Source organism: Lynx rufus, unplaced genomic scaffold (genome assembly GCF_022079265.1).
Source record: "Lynx rufus isolate CCGP_SWC_20201006 ecotype Redwood Valley unplaced genomic scaffold, mLynRuf1.p SCAF_6, whole genome shotgun sequence".
Taxonomy (NCBI): Eukaryota; Metazoa; Chordata; class Mammalia; order Carnivora; family Felidae; genus Lynx; species Lynx rufus.
The window spans coordinates 118059479-118084244 of record NW_025814878.1 but is presented as its reverse complement, the minus strand read 5'-3'; the positions used below and the strand labels follow the sequence as shown (position 1 = coordinate 118084244).

At 38.4% G+C, this 24766-nt stretch overlaps 1 protein-coding gene across 2 annotated transcripts in view; it reads left to right on the top strand.

Annotated features, from left to right (window-relative positions):
* Nucleotides 1-24766, top strand: part of EXOC2 (exocyst complex component 2) — a 280355-nt gene that overhangs the window by 198108 nt on the left and 57481 nt on the right. For both annotated transcript variants that reach the window (XM_047101674.1, XM_047101673.1), the window contains one exon: nucleotides 9403-9544. In XM_047101674.1, the coding sequence (XP_046957630.1) occupies nucleotides 9403-9544 (142 nt within the window). The remainder of the gene's footprint in view (nucleotides 1-9402; nucleotides 9545-24766) is intronic.

Here is a 24766-nt window from a genome sequence, read left to right as displayed (position 1 = left end):
ACATAGATTTTGATATGTTGTATTTTCGTTGTCATTCTAGATTGTTATTAGTATTTCCTTTTTGGGTGCCTCCTCTCTTTCAGGTATTAGCATTTGCATTTCACATGTCTGGAATATCTCTAATCATCTTGTAGGTTTATGTTTCTAACTATTAGAAAAAGAGAGATGAGGGAGGCTAGAAGGGAACTCAAAGTTCATTGCCTGCCACTGTTATCCTCAATTGTTCATCCTTCTTAGTCTGATATATTTACTATTTTAGATGTCAACCCTTTCTCAAGTGTATGGTGATATATATTCTTGAATCTTTGCATGGCCAGAAACCTGTTTCTTAGACTCTGTTAAATGAATGACATCTTGGCTTAATATAGTATTCCATTCCTGTGGATATTATTCCAATGACTTTAAGTTCTAGTGTTGCATCTGAGAAATCTGATGTCAAACTGATTATTCTTTTTAAGTAATTTATTTTTTTGAGCTGGAAGCTTAAAAATTTTCTCTCTCTTTTTTAAATATTTAGAAATTAGGCACTTAAACATCTTTTGCAGTATCTCATATGTCTAGCCTGGAACCCAGCAAGCCTATTCAAATTGCAAAGTCAGTCTGTAGATCTAGATATTTTATTCTATTTGGTTTTTTTTTAATTTAAATTTTAGTTATTTAAGATACAGTGTAATATTGGTTTCAGGAGTAGGATTCGGTGATTCATCACTTACATACAACACCCAGTGTTCATCACAACAAGTGCCTTCCTTCATACCCATCTAGCCCATCTCCCACAATTATCCCTCCATCAACCCAGTTTGTTGTCTATCATTAACAGTCTCTTGTGCTTTGTTTCATTTCTTCTCTTTTTTCCCCCTCTTCCCATAGATTCACCTGTTTTATTTCCTAAATTCCACATGAGTGAAATCATATAGTATTTGTCTTTTTTCTGATTGACCTATTTTGCTTAGCCTAATACATTCTAACTCCATCCACATCATTGCAAATGGCAAGATGTCATTCTTTTTGATGTCCGAGTAATATTTCATTTTTTGTATATACCACAGATGGGGTATATTTATCCATTCATCAGTTGATGGACATATGGGCTCTCTCTGTAGGTTAGCTATTGTTGATAATGCTGCTGTAAACATTGGCATGAATATACCCCTTTGAATCTATATTTTTGAATCATTTGGATAAATACTAATAGTGCAATTGCTTGATTGTAGGGTAGTTCTATTTTTTAGTTTTTTTTAATGACCTCCATACTGTTCTCCAGAGTGACTGCACCATTTTGCATTCCCACCAACAACGTTAAGAGGGTTCCCCTTTCTCCACGTCCTCACCGACACCCGTTGTTTCTTGTGTTGTTAATTTTAAGCCATTCTGACAGGTGTAAGGCGGTATGTCATTGTGGTTTTGAGATTTCCCTGATGATGAGTGATGTTGAGCATTTTTATGTGTCTGTTAGCCATCTGGATGTCTTCTTTGAAAAGTGTCTATTCATGTCCTCTGCCCATTTCTTAACTGGGTTATTTGTTTTTTGGGTGTTGAGTTTGATAAGTTCTTTATAGATTTTGGATACTAACCCTTTATCTGATATGTCATTTGCAAATACCTTCTCCCATTCCGTCGGTTGCCTTTTAGTTTTCTTGTTTATTTCCTTCACTGTGCAGAAGCTTTTTATTTTGATGACGTCTCAGTAGTTAATTTTTGCTTTGGTTTTCCTTCTCTCAGGAAACATATCTAGTAAGAAGTTGTTACAGCCAATGTCAAAGATGTTACTGTCTGTAACCTCTAGGATTTTGATGGTTTCTTGTCTCACATTTAGGACTTTCATCCATTTTGAATTTATTTTTGAGCATGGTGTAAGAAAGTGGTCCAGTTTCATTCTTCTGCGTCATCCTGTTTTTCCAGCACCATTTGTTGAAGAGACTTTTTTCCTTTGGTTATTCTTTCCTGCTTTGTCGAAGATGAGTTGACCATAAAGTTGTGAGTCCATTCTGGGTTTTCTATTTTGTTCCATTGATCTGTGTGTCTATTTTTATGCCAGTACCATACTGTCTTGATGATTACAGCATTGTAATATAGCTTGAAATCTGGAATTGGATGCCTCCAGTTTTGTTTTTCTTTTTCAGGATTGCTTTGGCTATTCAGGGTCTTTTGTGGTTCCATACAAATTTTAGGATTGTTTGATCTGGCTCTGCAAAGAATGCTAGTGGTATTTTGATAGGGATTACATCAAATATGTAGATTGCTTTGGCTAGTATATTCATTTCAACAGTGTTTGTTCTTCTAATTCATGAGTATGGAATGCTTTTCCATTTTTTTGTGTCCTCTTCAATTTCTTTCGTAAGTCTTCTATAGTTTCCAGAGTACAGATCTTTTACCTCTTTAGGTTTATTCCTAGATATCTTATTGGTTTTGGTGCAACTGTAAATGGGATCGATTCCTTGATTTCTTTTTCTGCTGCTTTGTTATTGGTGTATAGAAATGCAACAGATTTCTGTATGTTGATTTCATGTCCTATGACTTTGCTGAATTCATGTGTTAGGTCTAACAATTGTTTGGTGGAGTCTTTCAGGTTTTCTACATATACTGTTATGTCATCTGTAAATAGTGAAAGTTTGACTTCTTCCTTGCAGATTTGGATGCCTTTTATTTCTTTTTGTTGTCTGATTGCTGAGGCTAAGACTTCTGTTATTATGTGTTATATACTAATGGTGACAGTGGACATCCTTGTCTTTTTCCTCACCTAAGAGTGAAGGCTCTCAGTTTTTCCCCATTGAGGATGATATTAACTGTGGGTCTTTCATACATGGCCTTTATAATGTTAATGTATGTTCCTTCTATCCCCACTTTCTTGAGGGTTTTTACTGAGAAAGGATGCTGTATTTTGTCAAATGCTTTTTCTGCATCTATTGACAGGATCATATGGTTCTTATCCTTTCTTTTATTAATGTGATGTATCATGTTGATTGATTTGTGAATGTTGAACCAGCCCTGCAGTCCAGGAATGAATTCCACTTGATCATGGTGAATAATTCTTTTAATGTACTGTTGAATTCGATTTGCTAGTATCTTGTTGAGACTTTCTGCATCCATCATCAGGGATATTGACCTAAATTCTCCTTTTAAGTGGGGTCTTTGATTTTGGAATCAAGGTTATTCTGGCTTTGTAAGAATGAGTTTGGAAGTTTTCCTTCTATTTTGGGGGGATAGTTTGAGAAGAATTGATGTTAACTCTTCTTTAAATGTCTGATAGAATTCCCCTGGGAAGTCATCTGGCTCAGGATTCTTGTTTGTTGGGAGATTTTTGATAACCGATTCAATTTCTTTGCTGGTTATGGGTCTGTCCAAATTTTCTATTTATTCCTGTTTCAGTTGTAATTTGTATGTTTCTAGGAATTTGTCCATTTCTTCCAGATTGCCCAATTTGTTGGCATATAATGTTTCATGGTGTTCTCTTACAACTGTTTTTATTTCTGTGATGTTCATTGTGATCTCTCCTCTTTCATCCATGCTTTTATCTTTTGTGTCCTTTCTCTTTTCTTTTTGATATGTCTGACTAGGGGGTTTAACAATTTTGTTAATTCTTTAAAGAACCATCTCTTAGTTTTGTTGATCTGTTATACTGTTTTTTGTTTGTTTCTGTATCATTTATTTCTGCTCTAATCTTTATTCCCCGTCTTCTGCTGACTTTAGGTTTTATTTGCTGTTTCTTTTCCAGCTTCTTTTTTTTTTTTTTTTTAATTTTTTTTTTCCAACGTTTATTTATTTTTGGGACAGAGAGAGACAGAGCATGAACGGGGGAGGGTCAGAGAGAGAGGGAGACACAGAATCGGAAACAGGCTCCAGGCTCTGAGCCATCAGCCCAGAGCCCGACGCGGGGCTCGAACTCACAGACCGCGAGATCGTGACCTGGCTGAAGTCGGACGCTTAACCGACTGCGCCACCCAGGCGCCCCTCTTTTCCAGCTTCTTTAGGTGTAAGTTTAGATCATGTATTTGTGACCTTTTTTGCTTCTAGAGATAGGCCTGAATTGCAATATACTTTCCTCTTAGCCTTTGCTGCATCCCAAAGGTTTTGGACTGTCATGTTTTCGTTTGCATTTGCTTCCATGTATTTTTTTAAATTTCTTCTTTAATTTTCTGGTTAATCCATTCATTGTTTAGTAGGTTGTTCTTTAACCTCCATGTATGTGAGGGCTTTCCAAATTTTTTCTTGTGGTTTACACCAAATTTCATAGCATTGTGATCTGAAAATATGCATACTATGACCTCCGTCTTTTTGCACTTGTTGAGGACTGATTTATGACCCTGTGTGTGACCTATTCCAGAGAATTTCCCATGCGCACTCAAAAAGAATGTGTATTCTGCTTTAGGATGAAAGTTCCGTATATATCTGTTAAGTCTATTGGGTCCAGTGTGTTGCTCAAATCCATTGGTTCCTTGTTGATTTTCTGCTCAGATAATCTGCCCATTGCTATAATTTGGGTGTTAAAGTCCCCTATTATTGTTGTTTTATTATCAGTGAGTTTCTTTATGTTTGTTATTAGTTGATTTATGTATTTTAGTTCTTCCATGTTAGGGACATAAATTCTTGCACTTGTTAGGTTTTCCTGATGCATAGACCCCTTAATTATGATATAATGTTCTTCTTCGTCTCTTGTTACAGTGTTTGTTTTAAAATCTGGTTTGTCTGATATAAGTATGGGTACTACTGCTTTCTTTTGATGTCCATTAGCATGATAGATGTTTTTCCATCCCTTCTCTTTCAATCTGCAGGTGTCTTCAGGTCTAAAATGAGTCTCTCATAGGCAATACATAGATGGCTCCTGTTTTTTGTATCCATTCTGTTACCCTATGTAAATGTAGTCCTTTTACATTCATAGTGATTATTGAAAGATTGAATTTAGTGCCATTGTATTGCCTGTATAGTTGATGTTTCTGGTGATCCTCTCTGGTCCTTTCTAAGGACCTTTTCTCAAAGAGTCACCCTTAAAACTTCTTGCAGGGCTAGTTTAGTGGTCACAAATTCCTTTAGTGTTTGTCTGGGAAATTCTTTATCTCTCTTTCTATTCTGAATGACAGCCTTGCTAGATTAGGAATTCTTCACTGCATATTTTTCTAATTCAGCACACTGAATGTATCCTGCCACTTCTCTCTGGCCTGCCAAGTTTCTGTGGACAGTTCTGCTACAACCTGATCTTTCTTCCTTTGTAGGTTAAGGACTTTTCTTCCCTTGTTGCTTTCATGATGCTTTCTTTCTCTCTGTGTTTTGTGAATTTGACTATGGTATGCCTTGATGATGACTGGCTTTTGTTGAATTTTTTTTTAATGTTTGTTTATTTACTTTTGAGAGAGAGATAGCACAAGTGGAGGAAGGGCAGAGAGAGAGAGAGAGAGAGGGAGACAGAGAATCCAAAGCAGGCTCTAAGCTCTCAGTGCAGAGCCTGATGTGGGGCTTGAGACCATGAATTGTGAGATCATGACCTGAGCCGAAGTCAGATGCTTAATCAACTGAACCACCCAGGTGCCCCAACTTTTGTTGAACTTAATGGGAGGTCTCTGTGTTTCTTGGATTTTGATGTCTTGGTCCTTCCCCAAATTAGTGAAGTTTTCAGCTATAATATGCTCACATAAACCTTGTGCTTCTTTTTCTCTCTCTTCATCTTCTGAGATTCCTATGATATGAATGTTATTAGGTTTTAATAAATCACTGAGTTCCTAAGTCTGTCTTTGTGATCCCTGACTTTTGTTTCCCTCCTCTTTTCAGCTTCATTATTTTCCATAATTTTGTGTTCTGTATCACTAATTTGCTCCTCTGTCTTGTCTATTCTCGTTTTTATGGCCTCCTTTTGGGTTTACATCTATCTCGGTGATAGCATTTTTAATTTTGGCCTGACTAGATTTTAGTTCTTATATCTCTGCAAAAAGGGATTCTCTGGGGTCTTATATGCTTTTTTCAAGCCCAGTTAGTATCCTTACAATCGTGTTTTTATTTTTTATTTGTTTTGACAGAGAGAGAGTGAGTAAGTGCTAGCGGGGGGGCAGGGGCAAAAGGAGAGAATCCCAAGGAGGCTCCACTCCACCAGCACATAGCCTGACCCAAGGCTTAAACTCACAAACCATGAGATCATGACCTGAGCTGAAACCAAGAATCAGACACTTAACTCATTGAGCCACCCAGGTGCCCCATAAATCATGATTTTAAATTTTAGTTTAGGCATCTTACTTATATCTGCATTGATAAGATTCCTGGCTGTCATTTGTCCTGTTCTTTCATTTGAGATGAACTCCTCTGTCTTGTCATTTTAGAGGAAGAAAAAACAATGATGATGATGATGATGATGATGATGATAGTAACAATAATAATAATAAATAGAGTGAAATAAAAAATTAAACATCTTTTAAAAAATCAAGTAAAGGAAGCTAGATCCTAGGTGTGTTTTGGTCTGCTTGTTAAGAGAAGCTTGATAGAATATAGGTATAAGAAAAAAGCAGAAAATGGGGCACCTGGGAGGCTCAGTCTGTTAAGCATCCTCCTTTAGCTCAGATCATGATCTCACAGCTTGTGAGTTCAAGCCCTGTATCGGGCTCCCTGCCAACAGCTCAGAGCCTGGAGCCTGCTTCCAATGGATTTTGATGTCTCCCTCTCTCTCTGCTCCTCTCCTGCTTGCACTCTTTCTTTTTCAAAAATAAATAAACATTAAAAAAAATGTTTAAAAGAATAAAGAAGAAAAGACATTAAAATTTAAAAAAAAACTAAAAGTTGAGGGGCGCCTGGGTGGCTCAGTCGGTTAAGCGACCGACTTCGGCTCAGGTCATGATCTCACGGTCCGTGAGTTCGAGCCCCGCGTCGGGCTCTGTGCTGACAGCTCAAAGCCTGGAGCCTGCTTCCGATTCTATGTCTCCCCCTCTCTCTGCTCCTCCCCTGCTCATGCTCTGTCTGTCTCTGTCTCTCAATAATAAATAAATGTTAAAAAAATTTAAAAAATAAATAAAAAAAACTAAAAGTTGAAATAAATATGTAAAATAAAATTTAAAAAATTTGCTCTTTCGGGGCGCCTGGGTGGCGCAGTCGGTTAAGCGGCCGACTTCAGCCAGGTCACGATCTCGCGGTCCGTGAGTTCGAGCCCCGCGTCGGGCTCTGTGCTGACGGCTCAGAGCCTGGAGCCTGTTTCCGATTCTGTGTCTCCCTCTCTCTCTGCCCCTCCCCTGTTCATGCTCTGTCTCTCTCTGTCCCAAAAATAAATAAACGTTGAAAAAAAAAATTTTTAATAAAAAAAAAAAAAATTTGCTCTTTCTGTATCAAAGAAACAAAAGAAAACAACACCAAAAAAAAAAAAAAAAAAGAAGCAAAATTCAAACAAACAAAAAAGGAACCCAAGTGAATCTAGATCCAGTTTCTCCTAGTGCTGAAATTTTGCAATACTCTATGTACAGTAGACTGAGCACATGGAAGGGATTTGTGCTGGTCCTGTTGGGGAGGATACTGCCACTTAGTTTCTCAGGTCAGCTTGCTACAGTGGAGCTGTACCTGGAGTGGGCAGTGTGGCTTTGGTGTAATGGCTCCATTCTCTGTTTGGTGGTGCTGTTTAGCTCACTGGAGTCTGTCCGTGTTGGGCTAATGGTGAAACTGGCTCTGCCAACTCTCAAATCTCCAGAGGAGGAAGTTGTTAGTATTCTCACTGACAGAGGATTACCTCTCCTGTGTTTCCTGCTTCTGTCAGCTCCCCACCTACCCCAGAGTTGTTCACCTACCAGTTGGTGCCTCCTTCCACAGTTTTACCTCAGGCTTGGCTGCTTCAAAACACTGCACTTAAAAAAACCCTGAGGTTTGGACTCAAAATGATCCTCTGGGGGAGGGTCTCCCTGCACGGAGACCAGGAAATGATCATGCATCTGTGCAGCAGCAGCAGCTCAGACTTTAGGGTAAATTGCAATACACAGCTGGTGCGAGGGTTTGCTGCCCTCAGCCAGCATCTTTGTTCTTATATGGGTGAACATAGAAGCTTGGTGGGATGGTGTCTGCCCGGTCTTTTGCCTCGCAGAGGCCTTATCGCCACTACCAAATGCACTCTAAGCAGGGGAAGTGCTTCTCCCTGTGCCACCCAGGGGATCTCAGACTGTACTGTCTGCTCCTAGGCCTCTGCCCTGCTTTCTTAGTGGAGCACTGCCAGGCACTGACCTCTGAAACTTCAGACTCTGTGCTCCACTGTGTATAAAAAACTTGTAGTATTGAAACCCTCTCCTTTTTTTTCTGCCATTGATATTGGGGAACAATTTTCTTGTGCAGTCCCCTGTGCATGTATTCACTCTTTCTCTCTAGCTGCATTCATGGGGAGTACTTTCTTGAGCAAAGATGACACACTGCACTCTCCCCATCTCTCTTTGTTCCTCTCCCTCCCCTCTGCATCACTGCAGCTCTTCTCTCCCCCAGTTCACCTCTCCACACCAGGTACCAGCCCTGTTTTGTCCCTCAAATTAGGCAGATTGTTCTATTAATCCTCAGATCGATTTCCTAGGTGTTCAAAATGGTTCGTTGTTCTAGCTGTGTTCGAGGGCCAAGACAAGCCCAGGACCCTCTTACTATTCTGCCTTCTTAACTCCGCCCCACTATTGCTTGTTTATTATCTCTTCTGTGACCGCTCATATTATCCTATTTGAATTTCTGTTTCTTTGCATATAAGAGTTCCTGGATCTAAGTCTCTTCCTTCCTAATTTCCACCCCTTTACATTTTACTCAGTGCTTTGAAGTACTTATTACACTCAATTTCAGTCTCAGTAGTGACCATTGGTTGCTCCAATTAATGTACTCAGTTGTTAGCTTTTTTGAAATCATGTGTATTATCTCCGTAAAGTCTTGTGTTGTATTGTACGTTAATCTCCTTAAATGTTTTCATTATTTTTCTAAGTTCAAGTTGTTGCTTGTCTTTTCTACATCTGAATTTTACTTCTTCACAGATATTCCTGTTTATAGCTGCTAGACTATGTGGTGTAGAAGCAGACAGATCACCAATAGTCCACTGCAGAGGCCCTGGGGCCCACAGATTCTTTACTCTCAAATTTAGGACTCTACCTACCTACTCTGCAACATCTTGGCCTCTTGAGTACCAGTGAGACCAGGCACAGACTTGTAGGACTGAGGCTACCTTCCTTACCCTGTTCTATTCCCACTACCAGCAGGAACTTGCAGTTCATGTAGGCTGAACTTTCTGTGTATAGTCCATATGTGGTAATTAGTTCTTGTTAAATACCTGTGGTCTTTGTTACTGAAAATAAATAAAAATCATGATTTTTGTAGGAAAAATTATAAGTATTTTTCAAATATACTGAAGTATTTATATTATTTTACTTTTTCCTTCATGCTCAAATAGACAACTCACAGTTTTTCTTTATTATGTGTTTACAGGTTAGCATGGCCTCATTGAAAGAATTAGACCAAAGACTCTTTGAAAATTACATTGAGTTGAAAGCAGATCCTATCGTTGGCTCCTTAGAACCTGGAATTTATGCAGGCTATTTTGATTGGAAAGACTGCCTGCCACCAACAGGTAAATGGTTTCAATTTACTGAAGTTCTCTAAAAGTAGGCCAGTACATCTAGAGTAATAAATATGGATACGATATTATCAATCAGGATATTCTTTTTTTTTTAAGTTTATTTATTTTGAGAGAGAGCACGATTGCCAAGGAGGGGCAGAGATAGAGGGAGAAGGAGAGAATCCCAAGCAGGCTCCATAATGACAGTGCAGAGCCTGATGCGGGGCCCAGACCCACAAACTGTGAGATTATGACCTGAGCCAAAATCAAGAGTCAGTCACTTAGCCAACTTAGTCACCCAGGTGCCCCTCAATTAGCATATTCTTAAAATGCTTTTCTTTTATTCACATTTTTTCTCATATTTACTCAGGGATTAGTTTGATTTTAACGTTTTACTAGCTTAAACCCATTTTTGATAGTTTGGATATTAGTGTACTTTATATTATTAATATTTAAGACTTAAAATTATTCTTAAATTCCAGAAGATAATTAGTTACACCTTATAGTATTCAATCATTTTAGTAACATGTACCTTTTTCCCGCGATGTGGCTTCATTGCATAGATATACTATGAGTGACAGTTTTATATGATAACTTTGTGACTATCATCCAAAAATTTAAGAAATCTGGTCACTTCTATATATGACCTAATTATTAATGCTGAAAAGGTGAAAGATAGAGGAAAAATGTGTAAGACTTTGATCATTATAGTAATTTAGCAAAGAAAATTGGACCACAGAAGGATGATTGACACAGTTCCAGTATTATTTCTGTGACATCAAATGAAGTCATTTAAATCACTTCATGATACATATTTTAAAAATAACTATTGCTTGCTGAATCAAACTTCTTGATGCGTCAAATGTTTATGATTATGTGTGGATTATGTGTAGTATGAAATAGTGTGAAATACGTAAAACCAGGCTCCCTATTAACCTTTTTTATAAGAGCCTTACATAGAAATGGTCATGTTGATATTAGGCATAGATTCTGTTTAGATGTATATATGTAGATATAGCAGTGAATTGTTAATAGGCTTGAGTTAATTTTCATTCTTTTACCTAATTGTTTAAACCCTTTTTTTTTATTGTGTAGTGCATTTCTTAGATGGTGATTAAATTGTTTAATCTTTAAATACCTTTGGATTTTTATTGTGTGGTGTTAATATTAGGTGATAACATAATTTTGATGCTAGAAGTCAAAACTAAAAACCATAATCATTAAATTAAAGATATTTGGGGCACCTGGGTGGCTCGGTCAGTTGGGCATCCGACTTCGGCTCAGGTCATGATCTCGTGGCTCAGTTTGAGCCCCATGTTGGGCTCTGTGCTGATGGCTTGGAGCCTGCTTCGGATTCTGTGTCTCCTTCTCTCTCTCTCTGCCCCTCCCCTGCTTGCACTCTGTATCGGTCTCTCTCTCAAAAATAAATAAACATTTAAAAAAAAAGATATTTTATGTGACTATATAAGTATTTGATTTTCTGACAATCATTATAGTCATATGAGTCCTTCTGCCTACAGCTGGCCATAATTAATCTTTTTTCCTTAAACTCTGTTACTTTTCTATACACATACTTTGTCCAAACTGGATTATAGTTCATGTCCAAATGTATCCTTTTGTAATTCTTTTTTTTTAAGTGTATTATCTTTAGAGAGAGAGAGAACACACACACTTGAGCATGAGTGAGGAAGTTTTAGAAAAAAGGAGAGAGAATCCCAAGCAGGCTCTGTACTGTTACTGTGGAGCCTGACGTGGGGCTCAAACCCACGAACCATGAGATCATGACCTGAGCCAAAATCAAGATTCAGATGCCTAACCTACTGATCCACCCAGGTGCCTCCAAATATATCCTTTGAAAGTTTAACTCAAATTCTGTTCATATTTTACAATCCTTGCAGTATCTTCCCATTATATTTACAGTAAAATGTGCAAAACAGGACAGGGCAGGCCCTTGACTGGTGCCCTGGTTGCTTGGCCCATCATCCATGAGTGTACTCCATGGTCTCTCTCCAGCTGCACTTTAGCACAGTGAGCCTTTTTGTTGCCCATATCTTTTTGTTTCCAAATCCTTCCACCTTACCCCTTCAAGACTGGTTTTTCCCTTTGCTTAGGCAGTAATTCTCCCTTCATAGAACTGATTCCCTTTTATCATTCAGGTCTTAAACTTAAATATCACCATACTAGCCATCCAACCTGAAGAAATGACATGGCCAATGGGCAATAAGTGTGGTGTTTTAAATTTAACCTGTGAAAACTACTCATATTTTACTTGTAAAATAATTACTTACAAGGGAGAATGCTGTAGATGTGGTTTCAGCACTGGCCTTTATACTGGTTGAACTTATTGCAGCTAAATCTATGAGGTCATAGTTAGTGGGTTAATTATCACTTTAAGTGAACACACATGACTTTTAACAACAAATTATCATTCTCAAGATCATCAGTCAGTAGCCTCTGGAATTTTTCATCTATAATCCCTTTTCAGAACTCTTGGGCCCAGATTTTGGAATTTCAATATTTTTGGATTTTCGAAAGACATAGTGCATGTGCCATATATTATGTTACATTCCCAGCAAGGATTTCTGCAGGGAAACATATGAATACTTAGATGAGGAGTGATAATGTAGTATCCTTATTCAAATCAGGTGAGAAATGCCACCAGAAGAATTCATCACAAATTTGCAAATTCACAAACAAAATTTTGCCTCTTGAATTCTGTACCTCCAGTATCTAAACTACTGCTTGGTACATAAGTCTGGTCAGTAAATATTTGTTCAGCGACTACTTGGATGACCTCTTTGTAGCTACCGTGGGTGCCTCTGCTAGTGTCTTCACTTCCTGGTCATCTCTTCCTTAGCTAGCCTGTGCATGCTTCAGGGTCCATCTATGAAAGGAGTGGTTTTTCTGGAAAGTCTTCCTCCATCAACCCCAACAGGACTCTTTTTTCCTGAATCCCTACTACACGCTTTAACCTCTTTTATAATTCTTTAGTATATGTACGTAATATATATATTTTTGTATCTGTTTTTATTCCCCAATTTTGGAGGAATTTTTAATGATGTGAGGAGGTTCTTTTCACATTTACAGACTTCAAATTATTTAAGTATTTTTGTAGAGCAATGACTGAAAGTTTCAGAATTCCAAGGGATGGATATTAGAAGCGTTTTCAGTAAAATCTATTTTCTACTCAGGGTAACAGTGCACAATACTGAGATATCGCCCTTACTGTTCCTGGACCACTGCTAGTGAGCTAAATGTCACTGCCCTGCCCTTTCCCCCAGTCTTAGAAGAATTAGACAAAAATTGCCAAGTGCTGTGGACCAGCCTGATAACTGCTTCTCCTTCGTCTGGGCTGCTTTCACCTTCTAAGACTGCTGAGAGGGATGGCATATCTGGTGACCACTTTTCCTTTTTCATTTGTAACACCTCACCTTGTGTATACATAAATAAATTATCTCATAGGGAAAGAAAAGCCTGAGCCTTGCTATGCCAAACTTTTGTGGAAATAGTTTAGCAATCCCAGGTATTCAAAAATAAAGCAGTTGTTATAGACAGGCCATGTACGTGCAAACACACACACATGCACACAGGCATGTACATCCTAAGTTTTAAGTCTCTTGCAGGCAGATGGCTTTAGTTAATTTGTGTCCTTATAACATCTGACTAAGTGACTTGCATATAATTACCACTTACTACCTGTGGTTCTAATTTTCTAAATTTTGGCAATCTTAAAATAACCAGATTATTTATAATCTCTTGTGAATCCACGGGGTAGGACATTAAGCACTAAACTAGCAGCTGTAGTCGCCCTAACTGTAAATCACAATCCCCATCACTCTTCTCTTTACAACCCAGCTTTTAAAAAGTTATGTCTTCCCTCAAAGAGTCCATGCTAGGGCTATCTGTGTTCTTGTGTCACTTGATCTCTCTCATCCCCTGAAGCCTGCCACATCCCCGCCCCCCCCCCCCCCAGTTGAGACTGTTCTCACTGAAGCTACCTCTGATGCTATACAGCTGACCCTTGAACACACAGGTTTGAACTATACAGTTCCACTCATACATGAATTTTTTTTAACACAGCACAGCACTGAAAATGTATTTCCTCTTCCTTATTTCTTTAATAACATTTTCTTTTTTTGTAGCTTACATTATTGTAAGAATACAGTAGAAATGTATTATATATAATATATATAAATATATAATATATATTGTATGTATTGTATATACTAAATAATACACAGAATATACAAAATATGTGTTAATTGACTGTTTATGTTATTGTTAGGACTTCAGGTCAACAGTAGGCTATTAGTAATTAACTTTTTGCACAAAGTTACAGTGGATTTTCCATTGTTTAGGAGTCAGCACCCCAAACTCTGCATTGTTCAAGGGTCAGCTGTAGTTTGGAATCTGTGATGCAAACACTTCATATTCCATGTTTCTGTAGTACTCCCATTGTTGAACTCCCTTCCTGAGACTTTCTGTGGCATCTCTGATCCCACTACTAGTTGACAGCCCTCAGCTTCCTTGGTGGATTGGCTTCTCTTCCTCTGCATAGCCTTATACTGTTGGTATCCCCAGGACTCTATCTTTCTCTCTTCTTGCCAGACTGTCCTCAAACTATCTCTGAGTGATTTCATCCACCATAATTTAGATAAAATCAGACTGACTGGTGCCTCCAGCATCTACATCTATAGCCTAATCTCTCTACTCTGAGATCAAGGTCTTTCTATCAGCCTTCCTAGTAGATGTCTCCACTGGAACATTCCAGAGACCTCTTCAGCTTAGTAAGTCCAAAAGCAAACCATCACCTTTGCTTTCTCATCATCACCACATCGGCTCTTTCTGCTGCTGAACCTCCACTCAACTGGGAATGGGTGAAGACCTCAGCTAAGACTCCCCTCTCCATCTTGTTCAAGAAAACACTTGGTTATGAGTCCCCTCGTTTCCATTTCTGAGTTCTGCCCCTCATCATTTTTCAGTTTCTTGTCAAGATACTTGAGGGTTCTCTTCTTCGTACCAGCACCCAATCTTGCCTGTTTCAGGTTCACTTCTGCCTTTTTGAAAAACTCCTCTTTCTAAAATATAAATGAGATCTGTCACTCCTCTGCTTCAAACGCTTCAGGATGACCTATTATCCCTCAGGCTTAAACCTAAACTTGCTAGACATTGCTTACGCTTAATTATGGCTATCCTTTACCTCCCTCATGCTTCTTCCCTATACCTCTTACACATCCCTTCTCTAGGCAACTGGCAGTCAGAGCCATTTCAGTCCTGAAAGCCTTCTCCACTCCTGCTCTTTTCTGATAAGTAGGCACTGCCTCCTCTGGGAAGCTTTCCTTCCCACCTCCTTGCACACCTCCAGGTTGGGTTGGTCTCCCTCATCCCTCCTGCTCCTGAAGCAGTTTTCTGTCCCTCTTGTACATAGGAATTGTCATCATCTGCTTGCTGCTGTTCTGCTGTGCTGGGACTCCTTAGCACAGTGGCTGACTTTTTCATATCCACACTCCCAGGGTTTAGCAGAGTCTACATAACAGAAGATGCTCTGTAAATGCTTGTTAAGTGAACAAAGATGGGTAGTTTATTAGTATACAGTCTTAACTAAATCTGTAGGTCAGTCTTCAGTTTGTTATCTTTCAAGTATTTGCTACATGGTTTTGCAGTGATTATTCTAATTTTTTTCAATAAAAGAGTTAGTCATGTAATCTTCTAGTTTCCATTATTCTTGTTGACTTTTTTTTAGGTGGTACGCAGTAGATATTATTTGTTGAATTGAATTAAAATAAGCCTTTTATTTTTTTTAAATTTTTTTAACATTTATTCATTTTTGAAAGGCAGAGAGACACAGAGTGCGAACGGGGGAGGGGCAGAGAGAGAGGGAGACACAGAAACAGAAGCAGGCTCCAGTCTCTGAGCTGTCAGCACAGAGCCCGATGTGGGGCTCGAACTCACGGACTGCGAGATCACGACCTGAGCCGAAGTCGGCTGCTTAACCGACTGAGCCACCCAGGCGCCCCAAAATAAGCCTTTTAGCACTCACGTTCTTACCTTCTGTGAATTCTCATATGGTAGTTTTATGCACTCCCTGAAGTTTGAACAATTGCATCTGAGTTAAAATGTGAATATAAAGTATATCCCACACATCAGTAGTTCTGTGTGGCATTGCCTAGTTTAAGTGAATTTAGTTAAATTTAATATTTTTTCCGATGATTAGCATGTGTTAAACATAATTGTTAGCACTGACATTGTTCTTAAATTATTTGGTATTTGTTTAAGGTTATGAAATTATTTGTGATGTTTCTGTGAGAATGGGAAAAATCATGACATAGCCACTCCAAGTTTCCTGCATGTTCAATGATTGCTACAACAAGGCTTGGTCACTAAGCTTCAGTCTCCACTAACACTTGTTCATATCTATCTCCATTGAAACTCTGGTTGTTACTGAGAAACATAATTTATTTGTAAATGATGCAGAGGAGGGCTGTCTTTCCACCTCCTTCCCCACCCCAGACTTGGAGCTTCCCCTAATAAGCAGTTAGGTGCCTTTAGTGCATGCTGAAGACAAGCAACAGCAATCACAGAATTCCTGATGGGGTAGGACTCAGGTCTTTCTTATTAGCTCATCCCTTTAAGGGGTGTCTTTGGAAAAGAGCAGTTCAGGAGGTCTTCTTTTCCCTAAAGGGGCATGGTCCTTTTACTACTTCAGAGGCTGTGATTGCTGGCCACTGTTATGCCATGGTGGATGCCAGGAAATGACCTCAGTGAGGAGTCACAAGAGAGCAAGGAGTGTGGGAAAGGCAATGCCAGGCTGTTAGGGATTTTTGGTTTCTATTTCATCCAATTAGATGATTTCAGTGATTCAGAGTTTCCCAGTCCTCCCTTTATAATATTTATTTAAGGTACTCAAAGTTTCTTCTCTACTACCTTCATATTTTCTCAGCCATAAAATTGAGCTAGTTTAAGCCACTGATGTGAGTAATAATGGTTTGTGGCCTCTGGATAAATTTTTTGTAGAAAATTAAGATTCTCCTGCCTGTGTGACATTAAGTGGTATGGCTTTCGCCCCCTTTTTTTTTTTTTTTTAAATATCCTTTCAAGAATAGAAGGCACATGGCACTGCAGTGTCAGCAATTTATTTACTCTTTCCCAAATTCCAAAAACACTTAGAAATTGTCAGTGTTTGTTTCCCTTTTATAAACTGTTTTTAATACTGTTCTTTGTGTAGTTTTGACTTCATGATCACTAACTGAACCTGTCTTGCATAGTCATATAGTGATTCTTAGTTTGTTTAAAGTTGACTTAAGTTGAGACCTCATGTAAAGTGAACAGCCAAAATAGTTTGACTATTAATCTTGCAAAATAATTTCAATTAACATTAGTATTATCTTTAGAGTTTTCATCTTGAAAAACTGAATTTTGCAAATCAGATAGGTAACTGATTACTTATTACTGTAGTTGGCAATAAATTTAGTTTCTGATACTGTATGTAGTAATTAAAAAAAAATCCAGTTGATTAATTTCATGATTCAAGAGGAGATATCCGTTAGAGCCATTGGTATGCTTTTTTAACCCGACAGTTGGATATTTAAATTGCTGTCACCCCTTTATTTGTGTACATGTCAGGAAAGATTATTCTGGTTAGTTATGAGTCACCTAACTGATTGTTTAATTGTTCTATTATCCATAGTTATTAAGAGCTCTGAGTATTTGCATTTGATAAATTTTAACTAAATTAAGAATATTGTTTTCCATTTACAAATGCATATGGAAATTCACATCTTTATAATAGATTAAATAAAAATAATTTTTCTTTAAATTTTTACTTAAATTTGGTTTTAATGATTTTTTCTATCTAAAAGGCATATAAACTTATATATGTATTCCTTATATATATTTAATTAATGAATTTAAACTTAACCATTTTTACATAGGTAGTTAACTTTTAATTATCAATTTTTATTGAAGTATAGTTGGCATACAATATTATATTAGTTTCAGATATACAGCATAGTTACTCAGCAAATCTATATACATTGTGAAATGCTCACATAGTAAATATAGTTACTGTATTTCACCATTCAAAGTTATTAAAATATTAATGACTATATTCCCTATCCTGTACTTTTCATCCCTATGACATATTTATTTTGTATAACTGGAAGTATGTACCTCTTAATCCCCTTCATCTATTTCAGCCATTCCTCCACCCACCTCCCCTTTGATAACTACCAGTTCATTCTCTGTATTTATGAGTCTTTTTCTGTTTTTGTTTGTTTTGTTTCTTAGATTTCACATATAAATGAAATCATATGATATTTATTTTTTTCTGTCTGACCTATTTCACTTAGCATTATACCCTCTAGGTTCATCCATGTTGCAAATGACAAGATTTCATTCTTTTTTAATGTCTGAGTAATATTCCATTGTATGGAACCATAAAGGTACCATATCTTTATCCATTTGTCCTTTATCCAAGGATGCTTGGGTTGCTTCCATATCTTGTTTTTGTAAATAATGCTGCAATAAACATAGGGGTGCATATGTCTTTTCATGTTTTTGTTTCATGTTCAAGTGCTTTTGTTTTCTTCAGGTGAATATCCAGAAGTGGAATTACTGGGTCATATGGTATTTCTGTGTTTAATTTTTTGAGGAAACTTCATATGGTTTTTTTATTGTGGCTGCACCAATTTATATTCCCACTAATAGTACACAAATGTTCCCTTGCTCCATGTCCTCACCAGCACTAGTTTTCTCTTATCTCTTTGAACTAGCCATTCTGACAGGTGTGAGGTGGTATCTCATTGGAGTTGTGATTTGCATTTTCCTGATGATGTTGAGCATCTTTTCATGTGTCTTTTGGCCATCTCTGTATCTTCTTTGGAGAAATGTCTATTGAGGTCCTCTGCCCTTTTAATTGTATTATTTGTGGGGGGTGTTTGTTGTTGTAGGAGTTCTTTATATAGTTGAGATATAAACCTTTAATAGATGTCATCATTTCCAAATATCTTCTCACATTCAGTAAGTTAGTTGCCTTTTCATTTTGTTAATGGTTTCCTTTGATGTGCAAAAGCTTTTCCATTTGACGTAGTACCAATTGTTTATGCTTTCCTTGAGAAGACAGATACAGAAAAATTCTTCTAAGGCTGATGTCCAAGAGATTACTGCCTATGTTTTCTTTTAAGAGAGGTTTTATGGTTTCAGGTCTCACATTTAGGTCTTTACTCCATTTTGAGTTTATGTATGGTATAAGAAAGTGATCTAGTTTTAGTCTTTTGCATGCAGTTGTTACAACATTATTAATTGAAGATACTTTTTTTTTTTGCATTGTATATTTTGCCTCATTTGCTATAGATCAAGATACCATATAAGCATGGGTTTATTTCTGAGCTCTCTATTCTGTTCCATTGATCTATGTAGCTCTTCCTGTGCCAGGACCATACTGCTTTGATTATTATAGCCTTATAGTATATCTTGAAACCTGGAGTTGTGATACCTAGAGCTTGTTGTTCTTTCTCAAGATTGCTTTGGCTATTTGGGGTCTTTCATGGTTCCATACAAATTTTAGGATTATGTTCTAGTTCTGTGAAAAATACTATTGATATTTTGATAGGGATTATGTTGAATCTGTACCTTGAGTATAGACATTGTAACTCTTCCAATGTAGGAGCATGGAATATCTTTCCATTGTTTTGTTTCATCTTCAGTTTGTTTCATCAGAGTTTTATAGTTTTCAGAGTACAGGTCTCTCTCTTCCTTGGTTAAGTTTATCCTTACGTATTTTATTATTTTTGGTGTAATTGTAAATGGGATTAATTTCTTAATTTCTGCCACGTTATAATTTGTATATAGAAGTGCAACAAACTTCTGTATATTAATTTTGTATTCTGCAACTTCACTGAATTCATTTATTCCAATTTTTTTTGGTGGAGTCTTTAAAGTTTTCTGTTTAGTATCATGTCATCTACAAATAGTGACAGTTTTACTTTTTCCTTCACCAGTTAGATGACTTTTTTTTCCTTTGTGATTGCCATGGCTTGTTTTTGTTGTTGTTGTTTTCTAGTTTCTAGAGTCTTGACATACAGAAGCAGACACAAGCAAGGCAGGCAGCACTAGGTATACAGAAAGGGGTGGCCTGGGCCAAGGCCCAAGCATCCCTCCCCTTCATGCAAGGTCCCTAGGAGATGCAGCTGGCCCAGCCTCTGTGGAGCAGAGGGTGAAGGGGGACACAGATCTCTGGGGATGTGGGCAGGTTTAGGCAGCTTCCAGAAAAATGGAGCAGAGAGTGATTCCTAGAGGTAAGGCCTTACAGTACCCTGAGAAGCAAAGAAACCAGGACCTTCCCAGGGTGTTCCAATTTTTTCCTCATTAAAAACTTTTTTTTTTTTTTAATTAGCACAAACAAAACCAAATTGAACAGCTTTAAAGTTCCAAGCAATCTGAATCTAGGGGGTATGCATGTGGCCAGATGTGCTTTCGTGAACAGCAGCTACTGAACTGTCCCAGGCCTTTGACCCCTGGGGAAACCCCTACAGCCAGTGCACAAGCCCCCATGTGAGGGAATGGTAGGGTCCCAGGCAAGTTGCTACACTGGTCCCCTTCCTTGTTAAGCACCGCTGGCCCCAGCCCAGGGAAGATCCATAGAGAAGGGTCACTTGATCTCCCCAGCTCCTGATCCGCGTTGCACTTGGGTCACAAGTTGGGGTTTGAGGCGGCAGGGCTTGGCAGTGACAGGGCTCTCTGGCAAGGATCAGGGAGAAATCGAGTAGAGGAAGAGACCATGTGTGCACACACATGCTCACCACCCACCAGTTAACAGAGCTGGGTCTGCAAGTGTCACAAAGGCTGAAAAGAGAGTCCTGCCATGATGGAAAAGCAGCAAATCCCGGGGCCCTTCTGTTCTTTTTAGTGCCAGGAAAACACTGACGATAAGTGGGTATACTCTCTGGAATAAAGATGGTAAGAGTAGACATCCTTGTCTATTTCCTTATCTGTGATAAGGGGGTAGATAAAGGATTACCAATTTTCTTGATCATTTCAAAGAACCAGCCTCAGGTTTCATTGATCTGTTCTGTTGTGTTTTTACTCTCTATTTCATATATGTCTGCTCTAATCTTCATTATTTCCTTCTTTCTGCTGGTTTGGGGTTTAGTTTGTTATTCTTTTTTACCTTCTTTAGGTGTAAGTTTAGATTGATTATTTGAGATTTTTCTTCTTGATGTAGGCCTTTATTGCTATAAACTTCACTCTTTATTACAGCTTTTACAGCATCTCAAAGGTTTTAGACTGCTTTCATTTATCTCCATATATTTTTTGACTTCCTCTCTGATTTCTTGGTTGACCCACTCATTGTTTAGTAGAATGTTATTTAACCTCCATGGATTTGTATTCTTTCCAGATTTTTTCTTGTGGTTGATTTCTGTCTAGTTTCATAGCATTGGTAGAAAAGATGCACGGTATGACGTTAGGCTTTTCAAATTTGTTGTGACTTGTTTTGTGGCTTAATATATGATCTCTTCTGGAGAATGTTCCATGAGCACTTGAAAAGGATGTATATTCTGCTGTTTTAGGATGGAATGTTCTGAATGTACCTGTTAGATCCATCTAGTCCAATGTGTCATTTAAAGCCACTGTTTCCTTGTTGATTTTCTGTCTGGCTGGTCCTTGTGGGAAGGGATCTATAGGCACTTGGGAAAACTGCTGAGGCCTGCTGGTTTGTCCACAGAAGAATGCCTCATGTGCTGTTACCAAGCTAGGTGGAGAGGGTTGGCACTGTGCTGCTTCTGTAGGTGTCCATGTATCTAGGTTGGGATATGGGGAGGAAGATGGTGCCTGCCAGCTCTTTTGTGATTGAGAAGGTTCCAAAGATCTCTGCTCCTCCAGCACAGGCTTTGAGATCATTAAATAAATCTCCTTCCCATATATCCCAGGCATTTTCAAATTGCTTCTTCTATGCTATATCTCACCAGTGCTGTTTGTTGTGCTGTCTCTTTAAGGGTGGGGATTCAGTTTCCTCTCACCCTCCCTGCTCTTCCAGTGCCAAGCCAGCCAGGTTTTAAAAGTCCAGGTGTTAAGCCCCATTGATTGTTAAGAACTCTGTAAGTCAGGCAACTCTGGCCTTGAAAGCCAAATTTTATGGAGATTTGTCTTCCTAGTACATGCCCTCTGTACCTGGGAATCCCAGTCCAGTCTACTCTTCTCACCTCTCCATGCCCACAATATCCCTCCTTCCTGTGGACAGTCCCATAGGTTCATTTGCCTCCTGACCCCATTTCATTTCCACCCTTGCTACCTACCCTATTAAATGTGGCCCTTTCTCTACATTTACCTGTGGAGAGTCTGTTATGCCAGTCTTCTGCTCATATTTTCTGTTTATCTACACTGATGTGTGTTTATCTAATTGTATCTCTGGTTCGAGGTAAGCCCAGGATCCTCCTATTCCACCATCTTCCCTGGAAGTTTTCTAGACCATTTACACTTAAAATAATGATAGTAATGTACTTATTGTCATTTTGTTCACTGTTTTCTGGTTGTTTTTGTAGTTCTTCTCTGTTCCTCCTTGCTCTCTTATGATTGACAGCTTTCTGTAGTGTTATACTTCAATTTCTTTTTTTTTTTTTTTGTATCATGTTTTTGGTTTGTGGTTACCATAAAGTTAAAAAATGGCATTTTTTTCAGATATAACATTTTAAGTATATAGCAATATATTTTACATTGATGGTCACTTAAGTATGAATACATTCTAAAAGCACTGTACTTTTACTCTCCACTTATACATTTTATGTATATGTTATATTTTACATCTTTTTATTTTGTGAATCCCTTGACTGATTTTTTAGGTATAATTAATTTTGCTACTTTTGTCTTTTAATCTTCATATAACTTTGTAAGTAATTGAGTACTATCTTTACTATATGTTTGCTTTTACCAGTAAAATCATTTTCTTCCATAATTTAGTTCAAATTATTTCCTTTTCTGCTTGAGTCCCTTTATCATTTCTTGTAAGCCCAGTTTAATGGTGATGGACCCCATAACTTTTGTTTGTCTTGGAACCTCTTTCTCTCTCCTTTATTTCTGGATGATAATTTTGCTAGGTAGAGTATTCTTGATTGTAGGGTTTTTTTCTTTCAGCACTTTGAATGTATCATGCCACTCCCTTCTGGCCTGCAGAGGTTCTGCTGAAAAATCAGTTGATAGCCTTATGTGGTATCCCTTGTACACAACTCTTTGCTTTTCTTATGCTGCTTTTAAGATTCTCTATCTTTAATTTTCAACATTTTATTTATTTTATTTTGAGAGAGAGGGAGGGGCAAGTGAATGAGGGAGAGAGAGAGAAAGAAGTGGGGCTCATGCTCCCCCAACGCAGGGCTGGTCCTCACCTGAAGCGGGGCACAAGCTTACCCAAAGGGAGGCTTGAGTTCACCTGATGCAGGACTCAAATTCATAAACCATGAGATCATGACCTAAACCGAAGTCAGATGCTTAACAACTGAGCCACCCAGGCACCCTAATTTTCACCATTTTAACTATTATGTGTCTTGGTGTGGACCTCTTTGGGTTCATCTTGTTTGGGACTTTTTATACTTTCTGGGCCAGGATGTCTGTTTCCTTCCCCAGGTTAGCAAAGTTTTCAGGTATTATTTCTTCAAAGAGGTTTTCTACCTCTTCTCTCTTCTCCTTCTGAGACTCCTATAACGTAAATGTTATTACACCTGATGATGTTTCAGAGGTTCCACACCTAGTCTTATTTTTTATTATCCTGCTTCTTTTAGCTGGTCAACCTCAGTACTTTCTGTTACCCTGTCTTACAGATTGCTCATCCCTCCTTTTGCATGCTCTAATCTACTGTTGATTTGCTCCAGTGTATTTTTAATCTCACTTACTGTATTCCTTTGGTCTAATTGGTTAATTTTTATATTTTCCATCTCTGTTGAAGTTCTCACTGAGTTCATCCACTCTTCTCTCAAGTTCAGTGGGCCTCTTTATAACCATTATGTTGGACTCTTTATCAAGTAGATTGCTTATTTCTGTTTTGTTTAGTTATTTTTCTGAAGTTTTGCCTTGTTCTTTCATTTGGAGCATATTCCTCTATCTCTTCATTTTGTTTTACTTTCTATGTTTCTTTCTATGAATTAGGTAAAACTGATACCTCTCTCAGACATATTTAGGAATGCCCCCTACATACATGGTGTTGCCTGGTGGCTTAACTAGCTGGAACTATAATGGGCATGGTCTGGTAGTCCCAGGGGTGTTCTGTGCCAGGGCTCCCTTGGTGTGGGATTGCTGGAGTCAGGACAGAGCAGTTCAGCGTGCTCCATGCAAGAGACACCCCAGTGGGATGGCTGGAGCTGAAGTGGATGAGAGCTGACAAATCCCATGGTACTCTGCACTGGGACCACCCTGTCGAGACTGCTGGAGCTGGGACAGGCCCAGGATACTCTTGGCAAGGGGCACTCCAGCAAGATAGCTGGAGATTTCGTGGCCAAGGGCTGGGGCTGCCTTGGTGGAACACCTGGAGCTGGTTGGTCATAGGTGGAGTTGCTGCCTTGGAAGGATGTTGATGATGGTGTGGGCAAAAAGCCCAGGATTTTTTGAGGTGGCAGACCAGCTAAAGCACCTGGACCCAATTCTTGCCTGTGTTATCAAGGTAGAGGGAGAACATAAACAATACTTCTCACTTGCACCTCCAACCCTGGAGAGAGTTTAGTAGCAGTTTCTTACTGTTTTGTGGACTCTCTAGGGTTAGAAATGGGTTTTCCTCACTTATAGTCTAGTTTCTTGTGAAACCACTGCTCTTTTGTTGTGCCCAGCTTGGGCAAATCTGTCCAGGGGCCCTTTAGTGCTATCCCTCCCCGCTGCAGTTTGCAGTTTTGGGGGGTGGGTTTCCTGTAGTTACCATATCTTCATTGCTCTCACCTCATGTGGTCCCTCTATCCTTTGTTTTGCAGGGCCTTTTCAGTCAGCCCTCAGTTATTCTTCAGGAGGAATTACTCTATATGTAGGTATAGATTCAGTGTGTCCATGAGAGAACATGAGTTCAGGATCTTCTATACCACCAGCTTGGAGACAAAGACAAATGTACAGCTTTTCTTAAGTCTGTAGTCAGTCTGTTCAAGAAAATTTCAGTTTTATTTTAAGATCTCTACCTTTCAGAATTTTTCACACATTTACATTGTCTGAACTTTGTAATAGCCACTGGATAGCTATGTTATTTTTTGCCTTTTGTAACTTTCAGTG